We start from the raw sequence: 15,562 nt of genomic DNA on the forward strand, positions 1-15,562 counted from the left end.
GGGCCCTGGAGGGCGGGGGTCAAAGAAAAGACTGGGGCCCCTGGAGATTGGGGGATCGAGCAACTGAGGCGGTGGCTAAAGCTGAGTGCAGCTTCGGGAACCTCCTCCTCCTTCTCCACACCCCCCCCCCCCCCCCGCCCCGTGTTTGCCTTGGCCCGGGGTCCCGTGTGACTCATCTATTGCTGAGCCGCTGATAGGGGCGGCCAGGCCTGGGGAACCCAAATTATAGGCCCGGGAGGGATGGATGCGCCCGCGCGGTGGTGAGCTCAGCTGCACTGCCCACCCTCTGCCTCGCACGCCGTCTGCTGCAGCACTGTGGGCCACCACCCGGAGGCACCAAAGGGCCCATAGCCTGACTGCGCTGGACTCTCAGGAAACCCCCACATTCAGCAATTGGCCCCAACAAGCCTGTGGGATTACCCTAGACAGAACTTTGCCCCCTTCTCTACCGAAGGCTGATGCCTTGCCAGCCCAAGAAGGCAGTGCTACCTGCTGGTGCTTCAAAGGAAGGTAGGCTCCTCTGTCCACAAACTCTCAACCTTGGCCCCTGCTTCCTCCCCAGACCCCAATATCAAGGTAAAATCCCTTTCCCCTCCGACATCTCTCTCCCTTATTCCTATTCTAGGGGGGCGGTTTGCTACTGATTTTCTGCTTCAAGCCTTTAAAGTTATCCATGGTCAAAAGCGATATAGAGAAAAATAAAGCAGGGCAAAGGAGATAGGGTGGAATCCTATCTTATATAAGGGGAGGGAAAAGGAAGTGAGGGAACAAACCCATGGAGACATCTGAGGAAGGGCATTCCAGAAGACAGAAAAGCAGGTGCAAAGATCCTGAGACAGGAGCTTGCTTGATTAGCAAGAAGACCAGTGCGGCTGGAGGGAGGAACCCACAGGGGAGAGAGTGGTAGGCAATGAGTCAGAAGTCAAAGAAGGAGCAGGGTAGGATTATATAGAGCCTTGTAGGCCACGTAAAGATTTTGCCTTTTCCTTTGAGTGAGATGGGGAATCATTGGAAAATTTTGAGTGGAGAAGGAAATGACCTGACTTCTGTTTAGAAAGAATGGCTCTAGCTGCTGTGTGGAAAATAGACTATGGGGGGGGGGGCAGGTAAGGCTAGAAGCAGGGAGATCTGTCAGGAGGCAAAAATATAGATGTGATGATGGTGGCTCCAACCAGTGTCCTAGTGTAAGAATGGATCAGATTCTACATATATGTTGAAGAGAGGAAGACAGGACTTGTTGATTGATTTGATGTAGAGTATAAGAAACAGATGAGTCAAGCATGGGTCTAAGATTCTTTTCCTGAGCAATTGAAAGGATGGAGTTGCCACTTACTGAGACGGTAATGACTGAAGAAAGAGCGGGTTAGAGCAAGGGAAGGATCAGGAGTTCAGTCTTGGATATGTATATTCCAAGATACTTATTCAAGTGTTAGATGTGTAAGTCCACATTCCAGAGCCAGAGACAAAATTTGGGAGCCTGAGACTGGATAGTTCACCAAAGGAGTGAGTATAGACTGAGAAGAAGCTCCAGACTGAAGGGGGGTGCAGTCCAGTGTTTAGGAATTGGGTATACAAGGTGGAACCACATAAGGAGACTGAGAAGGCAAGCAGCCAGGAAGGCAGGAATAGTGTTTCAGAAAACCAACTGAGAAAGTATTTCAAGGAGAAAGTGTTCAACTGTGTCCGCTGTTCCTGAAAGGTTGATTAGATGAGACCTGAAATTTGACTATAGAGCAACACGGAGGTCGTGAGTGATTTTGATAAGGCGGTGTAGTGGGTTCAAAGGTGTGATCAGAGTGGAAAGAGAGAATAAAGAAAAGAAACTGGTGCTAGTGATTAAAGCAACCTTTTTGAGTTTTGCAGTAAAAGAGCAGAGAAATAGGGCAATCTTGAGTGGTAATGTGGAATCAAACGAAGATTTTGGGTTTTTTTGATGGGCGATATGACAGCATACTTATGTGCTGATGGGTATGATCCAGCAGAGAGGTAAATTGATGACGCAGAAAAGAAAGAGAGGACAATTGACACAGTGATAATTTGATCTAAATAGAAATTTGGGCCAGGTCATACATAGTGTGACCCAGACCTAGAGCCCTCTGGCTCTTCTCCACCACTCCTAGTGAGTGGAATGGTAGAACAAAGGATACTGGCTCCTTCTTTCCTCTCTTCCCACCTCTGCTTGTCACCACTGGCCATGGACAAGGTTTCCCTGTCTTCCAGTCCACCTCCTACCTCCACCAGGTTTTACCAATCCACCAGGCCAGGAGACTCGACCCAGGACCCAGTGGGGAGAAACTCCTAAGGGACAAAGGACAAGTTGCCCATAGTACACTACATCTTGACTTGAGCCATCTGTGCTGGGTGCCCTCTGCAGAGACTATTTGTTTTTGGACCCATGGAGGATGCTGGGCCAGTATACCTCATCCCTCAGGGTCAAATCCTTGGAGGGGCCAGGTACACTGCCCTGGGCAAAGGGTCTGGGAAGGACATTCCCCTCCAAAATAACCTCCATCAGGCTTCATTTGGCTTAATACGCATCTCATTTAAAATGCAAGTGCCCCAGAGGATTAATTAAAGTTAGACATTTACTCTTTAGAGTGATTTCCCTGCCTTGGAGGGAAGCCCTGGTCATTTCTGGGACTTGGAACTCTTTAGGATCAGGCCTGTACATTACTCAGTGAGAAGGCATCCTAAAGGTAGGGGAGATGAAAAAGAGAGGATCCAAAAGGGTGTCAGGAAGATCCTAAAGATCATTTTTATTTACCTGTCAGCTTTGAGAAGGGGCCCCAGTCTGATGTCGCTACACACTCACAAGCAGCTGGTCAGGTGGAAAGTGCATGGGCTTTGAATCAAAACAGTCTGGGTGGTTTTTGGGTTTTTTTTAAAGGTTTTAGTTTTCCTTTTTCTCCCAAAGCGCTCCCCCCCCCCACCCCGTACATAGTTGTGTATCTTTAGTTGTGGGTCCTTCCAGTTGTGGCACATGTGAGATGCCGCCTCAGCATGGCCTGATGAGTGGTGCCATGTCCATGCCCAGGATTCGAACCGGTGAAACCCTGGGCCACCGAAGCAGAGCATGCAAACTTACCCATTCGGCGTCGGAGCCGGCCCCAGAACAGTCTGCGTTTTAACCTGGCTCTACCATTTATTCACTTATGAGCTGTGTGGACCTTGGACAACCGCATCGTCTAATTTTTCCTCTGTAAAATGGGGAGGGAGGAAAGATGTAAAGGAGGAGATGCTCCGTCCTTAGACACGGGCCATCTGTGTGTGGTGGTGGGGCATGAGAGCCAGGCTGTCAGTGCCCCCTATGCCCCATCTGGGGAACAGCAGCCACTTCTTCAATAGGAGGCCAAGGTGGCCTTGAAGCTGAGTTAGTCTCTGGGAGGGAAGAGAAAAGTGTACAACAAAGGAGATAGTTGCAGGCACTCTGGGCATCCCAGCGTGTGGCAAGTGGAGAGAACCAGAGTTTGGAGGGAAGACAGAAACTTGGCAGAAAAATCCAAAAAGAAGCAGATACATGGAGGCACAAGTTCCCTGTTTTGGGTTCAGTTTAGCCAGCAGCCCTTCTCTTCCAAGCCCTCCTCCACCATACACACGCTTGACATCTACTCCACTGCCCTTCCTTTCTGAGCCTAGTCCTCAGAGACTCAGTCACTCCAGGCCTCATCCATCTTGATACCAACTTGGTTGCCATCTCAGCCCCCTCCCCCAGTGACATGCACAGGTTGACACATGCCACGGGGTGACACACCATAGGATGACATAAGGTACATCGGGTGAGACTGACACATACATGCATATTTAATCTCCCCACACACACACTCATCCACTCATCCACCCATCCACCCACCTCCACACACAATCCCAGACACTCTCTGTCAGTCAACCTTCTGGGTCTCTCCTGACAGTGGCTGCCACCTCCTTCCTGACACATAGGAGATGATGCTCTGCTCCAGGTGGTGGCTGTGACAAGATGACTCAGTGATCTCTTCTGACCTGAGCTAAATTCTAAGATTCTTTGGAAAGGTTCCTAACATCCCTACTCAAAACATGAAGTTTCTGCACACCAGTACATACACGAGTGTTACCCTCAGGACACACTCACGCACACTCTCACATGCACTACATTTGCACTGTCCCACTTACACACACACAGAGCCACTTGTGAGCTCCTTCTAGCCCACAGCAGGAAGAGCTGCTTCCTCAGGTTTCTCCCCCTGACTGGGCTGTGTTTGGTCAGCTCACCCCCAATCCACCCCCCGGATTTCTCTGACCACAGCCCCACCCCCACCTCCAGTCTTCCCCTTTTCTTTCCCTATTCAGCCGTCGGGAGTTCCTAAACGAGAAGGCGTCTCCCCGGAGTCGCCGCCTAGAACCACAGCTTTCCTTCCTCCACTCAGGATGAGTGAGAGAGGGGACGACGGTGGGGCCCGGGGTGACGTCGAGGGGACAGCCCCACGGCGAGCGACGAAGCAGTTGGGTTTCAGAGGACTCTCCCAGTAGCACATTGTTGCCGCGCCCCCTGGCGGACGCTGGTCCCCGTCGGGCTCCAGACGCGAAGAGGAGTGAGGCAGGCGCGCGTGGGAGGGCGTCCCAAGGGGAGGGGTCCGCGGCCAGTGCAGGCCCGGAGGCGGGAGCCACCGGGCAGGGGGCGGGGGTGAGCCCCGACGGCCAGCCCGTCAGCTCTCGGCTCAGACGGGCGGGAGCCACGGCCCCGCTCGCTGCCCATTGTCTGCGCCCCTGACCGGTGCGCCCTGGTGCCACAGTGTGGCCCGGCGGGGCAGCCTCCTATCGTCACTTCAGCCAGCGCCGCAACTATAAGAGGCGGTGCCGCCCGCCGTGGCTGCCTCAGCCCACCAGCTGGGACCGCGAGCCATGCTGCCCGCCGCCCGCCCCCAGGGCTGTTAGAGCCAGACTGCGAGCTCTCGCCACTGCCGCCACCGCCGCGTCGCGTCCCACCGTCGCGGGCAGCAGCCAAAGCCGCCCCAACTGCAGCACAGAGCGGGCAAGGCCGGGCAGGCCATGGGGCACTGGGCACTGCTGCCCGGCTGGGTTTCTGCTACGCTGTTGCTGGCGCTGGCCGCTCTGCCTGCAGCCCTGGCCGCCAACAGCAGTGGCCGATGGTGGTAAGTGAGCTAGTGTGGGGTCGCCACTTGTCTCGGGGCGCAAAGCCAGGGGCCAGCCCCATCCAGCTCCCACGCTCTGGGATGTGTCTACAGGCAGGCTCCCTCCAGCGCTCTGACTTTCCTCCTAGACACCGAGGGGCGCTCTGGAGCGCAGCTGCTCCAGAGAATCCAGCTCTGCTGAAGTGGGGTGAATGGTCCGGCTGAGCAGCCCAGGATACTCCAGGCAGGGAGCCCACTCCCATCTAGCACTGCCCTTCTTCCTTGAGCCCCAAACTCAGCCTCACGGTGGTAGCCACACCAAAGGTTTACCTGCCTGGGGAAGCGAAGGGCCGGGAATGCCCTCCGAAAGGAAGCAAGAAGAGGATGGGATTCCTAAGCATTTCATATCTTGGGTGGGCATGGACTGCAGGCTAGGATTTCTTCACCCAGGCTGCCTGGAAGCAGGCTCTGAGAGCCAAGGTGGACATCTAGTCTCCGGGTTCCCCATGCCTCCCATGTCCAGTCCCAGGACCCAGGGCCCCAAGCAGCCCTAGGACTCCTGGGCACACAAAAGTCTGGACACCCAGTCCTTTCAAATTACTAGTGAGCCCGGAAGCGCCGAGTCATTACCTTATTATTGATCTCCTGCCGCTCTCTCGCTCTCTCGCGGGGCAAATAGCCCCAGCCCCAGGAAAAGGACAGGGTGGGCACGACCTTTTTGGTTAGGGTGCAGGTCCCCTTCCTAGAGCCTGAGCTCCTATCATGCGTCTCTCCAGGGGCATCGTGAACGTAGCCTCTTCCACGAACCTGCTGACCGACTCCAAGAGTCTGCAACTGGTGCTCGAGCCCAGTCTGCAGCTGTTGAGCCGCAAACAGCGGCGGCTGATCCGCCAGAACCCGGGGATCCTGCACAGCGTGAGCGGGGGGCTGCAGAGCGCTGTCAGAGAGTGCAAGTGGCAATTCCGGAACCGCCGCTGGAACTGCCCCACGGCTTCGGGGCCCCACCTCTTCGGCAAGATCGTCAACCGAGGTGGGTACCCAGGAAGGCGACGCTTCCGGGACCAGGGAAACGCGGGGTCACTTCTAGGGCATGGACAGGCGAGTGCAGGGAAGATGTCCCGGGCGGGCGCCTGCAGGGTCACATATCAACCCACCAAGAGTTTCATGCCTAGCGTCAGCTCTCAGCCAAATTTGTTCTACCAAGCGCTTTGAAGCCGTGCACCTCGGGCAAGAAGCTTAACTTTTCTGAGCCACTGCCTCAGAGAAAGCGAGTTCTGAGTCGTGGACGCTCGCTGGCCACCGTTTTCCCCAGGCCCTCTCAAAGGTGCCTGAGAAGCCGCTGGCGTGTGTGTGTGTGTGTGTGTGTGTGTGTGTGTGTGTGTGTGTGTGGTGGTGGTGGCGGGGGTGTCTTGCCTCCAGCCCAGCAAGGCTTGCATCGCTGAGACGGGCCGAAAGTTTGAGCTGCGGAGAGGTGCCGGCGGTGCGGAGTTCTTATGCTCCCCTCTTTTCGGTTTTTCTCTCTGCAGCTGCCCCACGTCTACTGAGGACCCAAAATGCGCCCTGCGTCTCAGTAATGCATGATTACAAGCGTGGACGTGGTTCCGTGCCCACGCACGTGCTTTCTCTAGGAGATCAGCTTCCCACCACAGCCGGCTGCCTGGCTCTCAGAACTCTAAGGGTGGAGTCGGGGCGTGGGACTCAAGGGTCCCAAGCCCTCCACTGACTGTGCTGGGCGCACCCCGTGTGCCCCCTGGCTGATCCCCCGCTCTCTTCCCCCACAGGTTGTCGGGAAACAGCATTTATCTTCGCCATCACCTCGGCCGGGGTTACCCATTCGGTGGCGCGCTCCTGCTCGGAGGGCTCCATCGAGTCCTGCACGTGCGACTATCGGCGGCGCGGCCCCGGGGGCCCCGATTGGCACTGGGGGGGCTGCAGCGACAACATCGACTTCGGCCGCCTCTTCGGCCGGGAGTTTGTGGACTCCGGGGAGAAGGGGCGGGACCTGCGGTTCCTCATGAACCTTCACAACAACGAGGCGGGCCGCACGGTGAGCGGGCTTGAGGGACTCCGCACCCGAATTGGAGTGGCAGGGATCTCCGAGTCCCGGCGCAGGGGCTAACCTCGGCATTGGGAAGTAACGGTCCGTGATAAGGCCAGGGGTTAGGGTAAGGACCAGGAAAGCGCGTCCTGAGGGAGCGAGAGGCTTGGAAGGAAGCCAGAGAATGGAAGAGAGAGTAGACGGGGGCAAAGGGATGCCTGGGCTCAGGGAAGGTAGAACCGAACAGGTCAGAAGTCATGCGACCCGCAGAATGCATTGCCTACTGCCCCTCCACTGTACAGATTCAAAAAATAATGCTGAGAGCCCGAGACAGACTCTCTGGCGCGGAGCAGAGTTGGGCCGCCTGGTGTCCAAATCTCTGCGGGACATTTCGCGCCTCTTTCCCTGGGCTCGGCTACTCCTGGGCCTTTGCTGAGGTCCCAGCGGCGTCAGGGAGGGGGCAGCATCTGGGATGAGGGCTCTGACTCTGAAAGTGTCCTGGGATACCCTTTCTTCCCCTTCCGCTAGACCGTGTTCTCCGAGATGCGCCAGGAGTGCAAGTGCCACGGGATGTCCGGCTCGTGCACGGTGCGCACGTGCTGGATGCGGCTGCCCACGCTGCGCGCCGTGGGCGACGTGCTGCGCGACCGCTTCGACGGCGCCTCGCGTGTCCTTTACGGCAACCGTGGGAGCAACCGCGCCTCGCGGGCGGAACTGCTGCGCCTGGAGCCGGAAGACCCCGCGCACAAGCCGCCCTCCCCCCACGACCTCGTCTACTTCGAGAAGTCGCCCAACTTCTGCACATACAGCGGACGCCTGGGTACAGCGGGCACGGCGGGGCGTGCCTGCAACAGTTCGTCGCCCGCGCTGGACGGCTGCGAGCTGCTCTGCTGCGGCCGGGGCCACCGCACGCGCACACAGCGCGTCACCGAGCGCTGCAACTGCACCTTCCACTGGTGCTGCCACGTCAGCTGCCGCAACTGCACGCACACGCGGGTACTGCACGAGTGTCTGTGACGCGCAGCGCGGACTCGCTCCCAGGAGCATTCTTCTCAAGCCCACCTCCCAAGCGGATTCGTTGGCACCTAAGACCCCCATACGCACCCACCCAGTTCCTCCAGACACACTCCCCGCGATTCCTACGTAACCGATCATTTTTCCCACCTCCTCCTACCTGGGGACTCCTGAAACCACTTACCTGGGGCGGCAAGGATGTTCTTGCCATCCTCATGGACCTGCCCCGACCTACCTCCCTCCCTCTCCGCGGGAGACCCCATTGCACTGCCCCCTGCTTGGCCAGGAGGTGAGAGAAGGATTCGTCCCCTCCCCCATAGGGGTCAGCGCCTGACGGTGTTCCTCTGCCTCCTCCAGCACGCCAGCGACCTCCGTGCCTCTCTCCCTCCCCTTTATCCTCTGTTTTCTCCAGGTCCTCACATGCCCCTTCCCATTCTCCTGCCAAGGGTGCAGACCCTGAACACATACCTGGGCATCAGGACCTTTCTCCCCACCCCCACCCACATATCTGAAGCGGGAGGTTCCGGGGCGAAAGGGCAGCTGTGGTGATGTGGAAAATGAGGGGGAAATGAGGTTGGGGGACCCAGCAGAAATACCCCCATTCTCCCAGCCTCTGTCATGGAGCCATTGAACAGCTGTGAGTCTGCCTCCCTCGGCCTCCTCCTACCCCTTCCTGTCCTTCCTCCTCAGCAGTGTGTAAATAATTTGCACTGAAACGTGGATACAAAGCCACGGGTTTGGTTGTTGTAAATAAAACTATTTATTGTGCTGGGTTCCAGCCTGGTTTGCAGAGACCACTTCCACCCCAACCCAATCCCTCTCCATTCTTCTCTCCTTTTGACTCCTATCCTTTTCTGATCCCCTTCTCCCCAGTTTCTCAAAGATGCCTTTTGCCTACCGGAATCAGTATTTCCTTCCCCTGTGGCTATTAATGGCTCCTCGCCCCCACCAATGTAGTATCTTCCTCTGCAGAATAAAATCTCTATTTTTATCAATGACTTGGTGGCTTTTCCTTGAATCCAGAACACACCATTGCTTACCTCTCTTAAACAAATAGGGCATATTGTTGGGGAACTGGTTTCCTGGCCTTGCAAGAGGACCCTGAGATTCTGAACCTGAGATGACCCTAATGAAGCCACTGGGTATCCGGGTCTCCAGAAGAACCTGGTCAAGAGCCAAAAGACTCTGCAAGGTTCTTCTTCCTATTTGAACATCAGCTGGCTGTGTGATCTTGGGCAAGTACACAGCTGCCTCAGTTTCTTCCCTTGCTGAATGGGGATTAAACAAACTCTGAGCCCGCCTTTCCTATTGACAAGAGTTGTGAAGATAGCTACAGTTGAATGATAGCCGTGACTGTGTTCTCAAAAGAAACCAAAGGAGAAAGAGAAAGGCAGAAAGGGTGCTGCTGGTCCCAGCGTAGAGCTGTTGGTCCCCGAAGCGTATCCGCTCCCTCTGTGGTCAGGGCATTGGGCAGTGGGGAAAGCACTCCCTGCTGCCCAGACAAGGAAAAGCTTATTAGGACCCAAGTCATCCTGGACCTAGAAGCTCAGAGATGACGGTGGGGGAGAAGAAAGGAGCAGGAGGGCTACAATTCAAACACAGCCAGGCTTAAACCAGTGGAACCAAAAGGAAACCAAGTGCAGTCCATAACCAAAGCATTAAGCTAGCCATTCTCACAAAGAACCCAAGTGGGAATTCTGTTACTATCACCACTGATACGTCTGTGTGGGCATTCCCCAGAGCCTCAGGAGTACTCTTCCTACCCACAGCCCTAAACCTGTCTCTAACTCTAATCCTCTCCCCTCCCTGGGTCTAGATCTAACCTTAGCCTTAACCCGAACTTCAGACAAACACTAACCCCTTGCTAAGCTCTAATGCCTATCCCTAATCCTAACACTTCCCCCCAGGGGACACCTGAAGGACAGGGGGAGCTATGAAGCACCCCACCCCCCAAGGGCAACAACTGAATTTCCCCTCTCCCCAGGACTCTTTTGCTGTTGTGGCTGCCTCCCACATCTCCCTGGATGTGTGAACTCTGACCCCTGATGGCCTTTGGGATATGTGTGGGGGTAGGGGAGTGGAGCCAGGAGCTGCTCAACCCTGCAAGGATATCCCTTTCCCTTTCTCTCCATCTGCCAAGCTAGCTGCTCTGATGGGCAGCCGAGGGGAAGGAATAGAAACCTTATCGATCTGGGGTAGGAGGCACCTGACAGGCCTTGGGTTTCCAATAAAGAACCTCCTGCAGAGAATGCCCATCTATATCCAATCAACTATTAGATCCCCCAGCTCCCAAAGCAAGAAGTTAATGGGCTGCCAGAGGCAAGAGAGGGGACTTGGGCCCTTGCTGGACAATGCCCAGAGTTGGGGAGAAGCAGCAGAGTGGAGAGTCGAAGGCTTGACAGCTATCCCCAACCACTGTGACCTGTAAGTCCTAACTCCAAGAACTGGAATCTACATCTGCTTTCAAGCCTGGAAGCTGGGGCCTCTGGGCTGAGCTGACACATAGGAGCTGGAGGAAAAGCAAAGGAAAGCAAGGAATCCCATTCTGGCCCTAACTAGACACAAATCTCTTGCTTTCTCAGCCTCAGTTGCCTTGTCTGTTAGTCAGGGATGGCTGTAGGTACTTAATCTCCTTCAGGAAGGTAATGAGGTTCAGAGAAGATTATGTCCATGAAAGCTCAGGTCATTTGAACACTTGCTGACACCTCTTCTGTGCCAGGCATGTGTAAATGCTGGGGATACAGTGAAGTGCGAGCCATCCTGCCTGCGTGGAGGGGTTTACAATCTGGCCAGGGAATCACACACATCAATAGATATTGTCAGGATAATGGGGGGAGTGTAATGCACTTGGTGAAGTCTAACACCCTCTGCACATGCATGAGGTTTAAGGACAGACTCCCATCCCCAAGTCCTCCACATGGAGGCCTTTCGCTTCAAGGGGCTGAGCTTCAAAGCAGGGGTATGTACTAATAAAACAGAAAAAGCAAGCAGAAGTGCTGTAGGAACTGCAAAGCACTACATAGGAGCAAATTGTTTTCTTGTTGTGATTGTCCGTGCCATCTTCTCGCAGGCGAGGACAGATCGATCCTCGGGAGAAAAGCAGCTGTTCCTGGAGAGAGGCCTCACTGAGGTCTCAGGGCCCAGAGCAGGCCAGAGGGTCACCATAGGAGCATGCTATAGTGCTCTCAGGAACAGGCCTGATGCCCCAGCTCGGCTCTGTCCACCCAGGCTATTCTCCCATCCATCTTGGATCTTCAGGTGCCAGGTGCCACATACCCAGGGGGATCTGAGGCTGCCAGGGACCCCGGACACACGGTTGGCCTCAGAGAGTGAGGGAGGCACTAGTCCTGAAATATCCTGGGGGGAGCGGAAAAGCTGAGAGGACTGAGACGCAGACCTGCATAGTCCCCGGGGGGTCAGCAAGCTGGCACCACACACACGCTGCCACATGCACCCTGGAAAAACCCCGTCAGTGGGGCTGCAAATACCCCAGGGTCTAGCAACCGCCCCCCCCCCCCCCACCTCAGGCTGGCTCAGTCCTCCTCTCCAGCCCAGAGGGAGAAAAATAACAAAATGAGGAGAAAATAAGCTGTTTGGCTGTGGTGTGAGCAGGAATATCCATACAGAGCTGCCCACCACTCACCCTTACTCACTCTTTCCACACCCAGCCGGGGCGCCCAGCATGAGACAGACCACCCCCCTGCCCCCTCCCCCGTCTGGGCTAAAAGCAGACGCTGGTGAGCGAGCAGCAGGTTATAAATATGCCCAGGGAACTGCCGCCAACTCGCTCCCTTGTCATCCCCTGGGAGGGGATAGGGTGGGGTGGCTCCTGGGGAGGAGCCAGGGCTGCCCTGTTCCCTGGGGCCCAGGAGGAAGTGGGGCTTCCAAGAGGCTGCTGCATTTTTGGCCCTTTTCAAAGGGAAGGAACCACTGCTACTTCATTTTTCCTGGACACTTGCTCATCTGCTCAGAGGTGGGGTCCCCATCATTCCTGGGCCATGGCTGGGAGCTCAGAATGAAAGGGCCCAAGGCCACTCACTCTGTGTCATGGTGCAGTCCAGTCCCACTTCTCTTCCTCACCCCCATTTACTGTCAGCAAAACTGAAGTTCATTCATTTATTCATTCAACAGGCATTTACTGAGGCCCTGTGCATAAGCACACCTGCATATACCAGAGTAGGCACACGTATGTGCACATACACACGTGGTAGCCTCTACCCCCATGCATTCACACCTGCTCCAACCCCTGCTATGGATTTCTTGGCTTTAACCTGGCAGCCTAATCAGGAAGGGTAAAGCTTCAGGCTCCTGCTTCTGCCTCAGAATAGGTTGCAGGCGGGGGCTTGAGACCAGGGCCCCTAAACCTCCATGCTTCCACCACTTCCCTGATAAATGAGAAGGTCTTTCCTCTCCTCCTGGCCCAACCATCCTCCCAATGTAGGCGCCATGCAAGGAAGAAAGAGGCATTCTCTGGGATGCTAGGGTCACCTGCCCAGGCTGCCAGAGCCTCCTGCCTCCCAGCCACTTGCCAAGTAGGTGCCAAACTGTGTAAGAGGGGGCAGTACCACCCTGGGAAGTTTCCAGCTCTCCTCCCCCAGGGCTGAACCCCTCCCTTCTCTCTCTTCCCTATTAATCCTCGGAAGTGAAGGGGCCGTCCCTGGCGGCCCCTCAGCCCTATTGTGGCCCCTCGCCCTCCTCGGCTGGCGTCTAATTAACTCCTCCTGCCCCTGGTTTTGTGTGCCCCCCTTACCCCACCTTGTCGGCCCCGCCCCTCCGCTCGGCCCACTCCCCCCCACGGACATTCCAGCCCGGCCGGGCTGGTGTGCCAGGGCAACCAGGGCCGGACTGAGGCCTAATCCCCCCGCCGCCTGGCCCGGCTCGGGGAGCCCCACTCACCTCCCCGCTCTCTGGGGGCTGCCCGGCTCTGCTGTGGCGGAGACATACAATCGGGACAAAGGCGCAGCCCCCAGGGGGCTAACTCAGCCTTCACGCCCAGGTTGTGCGGCATTTGGGGAGTTTAATGAATTGTCCATCACGCCTTTCAGGGCCCGCCCGTCAGCCTGGATTAATCTTCGGAGCCCTGGTGGGGTAGGAGACACTAAGCCTGTATTTATTACTCTCCCATTGTCACTAATTGAGGTAATTATCTGTGACTCTGGCCTGGCCAACAATGCGGCATTCACTCCTGGGACCTCGATGGGCCTGGCTCCCACTCTCAGCACCAACCCTCCCTCCTCTCCTCTCCCAAACCCACCAGGGACTAAGTTGGGCCCTGGAGCATGTTGGGAACGTTGACAATGTCCCACAATGCTTCAACTCCCAACCAGTGTCTCCACAGCCACCACTATGGAGTTGCAGCTAGGAGAGGCCCGTTCCCCCCAAAAGCAGGTGAGAGAAGAAGGCAATCTATCGGGGGACAGTCTTGGCCAGCAGAGTCCTCAGGCCACAGAGGGGCATGTTTCTGAGATCTTTGGTTTTCTGGACTCCCCAACTCCTCATCTCTGGATTGGTGGTTCCAGGGTCTCACAGGGCCCTTCTATGGATCCACCCTCATGTCCCTGTTGCCTCCAGAGCTCCAGAGCATTGGGAGGCCCTAACCCCTACCAAGCGTACTCTGAGGAGTTCCCTAAAGCTACCAGGGCTGGCAGACTAGCTGTGGATCTGATGGGAGAGAGAATAGAAAAGGGCTCATCAGGGAGCTCAGGAGAAGGGCAAGGGGAGCCATCCCAGGAAGGAGCATCCAGGGATCACAGCATCCAGGGGTCAAACTAATGTGGCCATGCAGCAACCTTAGGGAGAAACTTGGATCTGGAGGGGCAAGCAGTGCCTAAGAGTAGATTTCACACAGAGATGACTTCCCAGGTCAAGGGGATTGGCTCTGAGGAATGTGTGTGCATGCGTGCATGCATGTGTGTGTGTGCGTAAAACAGAGAGAAATTTAGCAAAGGAAGATTTGGTCAGGACTAGACGGTGACCTCCTTAAGGGCCGGGACTGTGTCTTGGTCACTGTTGTTTTTCCAAAAGCCTAACATTGTACATGGCACATAGTAGGTATTGTCAAATGAATGGCTGGATAGATGAGGCCTGTACTTGCGTTGGGGTTGGGGGTCTATTGGCTCTTCTCTTCCATAGCTGCACTCAGGCTTTTAATTCTGTCTCAGGACTTCCTGGAAGGAAATCTAGACAGTCCCTGGATGGCTCTTGGATGGACACTTCACCAGCTGCAAACGTGAAGGACCTTGACAGAACTGAGAGCTACAGTTAGAACAGCGCCACCTTGTGGTGCCTCTGGGAAGCGCTCCTGGAAAGACCCCAGGAGGTCACACCAGGCAGCAGCCACCCCTCTTCCAATATATCTGATGCTGAATTGCTGTGCCAGTATTCCAGTGGCACAGTTTTATCATTTGGTCCTTCCTTCTGCCAGCACTTGTTGCTCCACTCCAAGCTTGCAGGGGATACAGAGCTAACTCAAAGTCACTACCCTTGATTAGCTCATGGTCCAGCAGCAGATTCCACAAGGTAACAGGATCAACAAAGGTCATAGACAAGCATCAGAGAAAACAACGCTGTAGGTGTTGAGGAGGCAATTGGGACATTTGCGGCCCAAAAACTCTCTGCCCCTTACCTCTCCCTAAATTCCTCTCACTAAAGCTCAAATGTTTTATCCTTGCTTCCCAGAGACACTTCATGGTTTGCCTCCTACGCATCATTCCAGGATCCCATCCCTCTGCACCTCTGATTCCCCAGTGCCTCTGTTCCTGGTGAAAGCTGGGTGCTTTCCCACCTCTCTACCTTTGCCCATACCCTGGAAAGCACCTCTTCCCCATCTCCCCCTGTTGAAACCCATCTCAAATGTCCCTGCCTGCATGAAGCTCTTCTAATTTACCTTGGAAAAGTGACCTTGCCTCCTGAAGCACCTTCTTGGCAGAGCTTTCACTAACAGCACATACTGGCTGTCCCATGCGTGGTTATCTGTGTATGTCACTCATCCTCCTACTAGGCTTCTAGCTTCCTGAGGACATGGGAACTGTGTTTTGTTCATCTTGGCATCCCTTGCAGCACTGAACTAGGCATATTGTATGCCATCATGAAGAGAATAGATGAATGGATGGATAAATAAATGGAAGAATGCATAGATGGATAAGTGGGCAGGTGGATAAATGAATGGGTGGGCTGTATAGATAAATAGATGCATGCATGGATGCATGGATGGATGAAGCAACTCTTCTCTAAAAGGATTCAGAAAAGGCTATGGGCCACCAGGGATTCAAAGGAGGGAGCCCATTCCATGCCAGGACATGCAGAAGTTGGGACAGTATCCAGGCTGAGCCTTCCTCCACTAATATATGCACCCTCAGTGACTTGTCTCCCAGAGGCCTGGGCATAACCTCACTCCCCAGAATTC

The 15,562-nt window shown here is 55.3% G+C and overlaps 1 protein-coding gene across 2 annotated transcripts; it reads left to right on the top strand.

The window, feature by feature from the left end:
* Positions 1–211: 211 nt before the first annotated feature.
* On the top strand, positions 212–9,155 carry WNT1 (Wnt family member 1). Of its 2 annotated transcripts, none has more exons than XM_070270221.1 (4): positions 212–510; positions 5,882–6,135; positions 6,887–7,152; positions 7,672–9,155. In XM_070270221.1, exons 1-4 carry the CDS (start codon positions 245–247, stop codon positions 8,158–8,160), a joined length of 1,275 nt encoding a protein of 424 aa, XP_070126322.1. In that variant the 5' UTR covers positions 212–244; the 3' UTR covers positions 8,161–9,155. The 2 variants fall into 2 exon arrangements, with proteins under 2 accessions (XP_070126322.1, XP_023497980.1); XM_023642212.2 differs by lacking the exon at positions 212–510 and adding an exon at positions 4,802–5,126.
* Positions 9,156–15,562: the final 6,407 nt, after the last annotated feature.

The sequence above is a fragment of the Equus caballus genome, chromosome 6 (genome assembly GCF_041296265.1).
Source record: "Equus caballus isolate H_3958 breed thoroughbred chromosome 6, TB-T2T, whole genome shotgun sequence".
NCBI classification, from domain to species: Eukaryota; Metazoa; Chordata; class Mammalia; order Perissodactyla; family Equidae; genus Equus; species Equus caballus.

Coding starts and splice junctions, on each gene's coding strand:
- WNT1 (XM_070270221.1), top strand. CDS start 245: ATGCGCCCGCGCGGTGGTGAGCTCAGCTGCACTGCCCACCCTCTGCCT. Junction 511..5,881: donor TGCTGGTGCTTCAAAGGAAG/GTAGGCTCCTCT, acceptor GCGTCTCTCCAG/GGGCATCGTGAACGTAGCCT. Junction 6,136..6,886: donor CGGCAAGATCGTCAACCGAG/GTGGGTACCCAG, acceptor CTTCCCCCACAG/GTTGTCGGGAAACAGCATTT.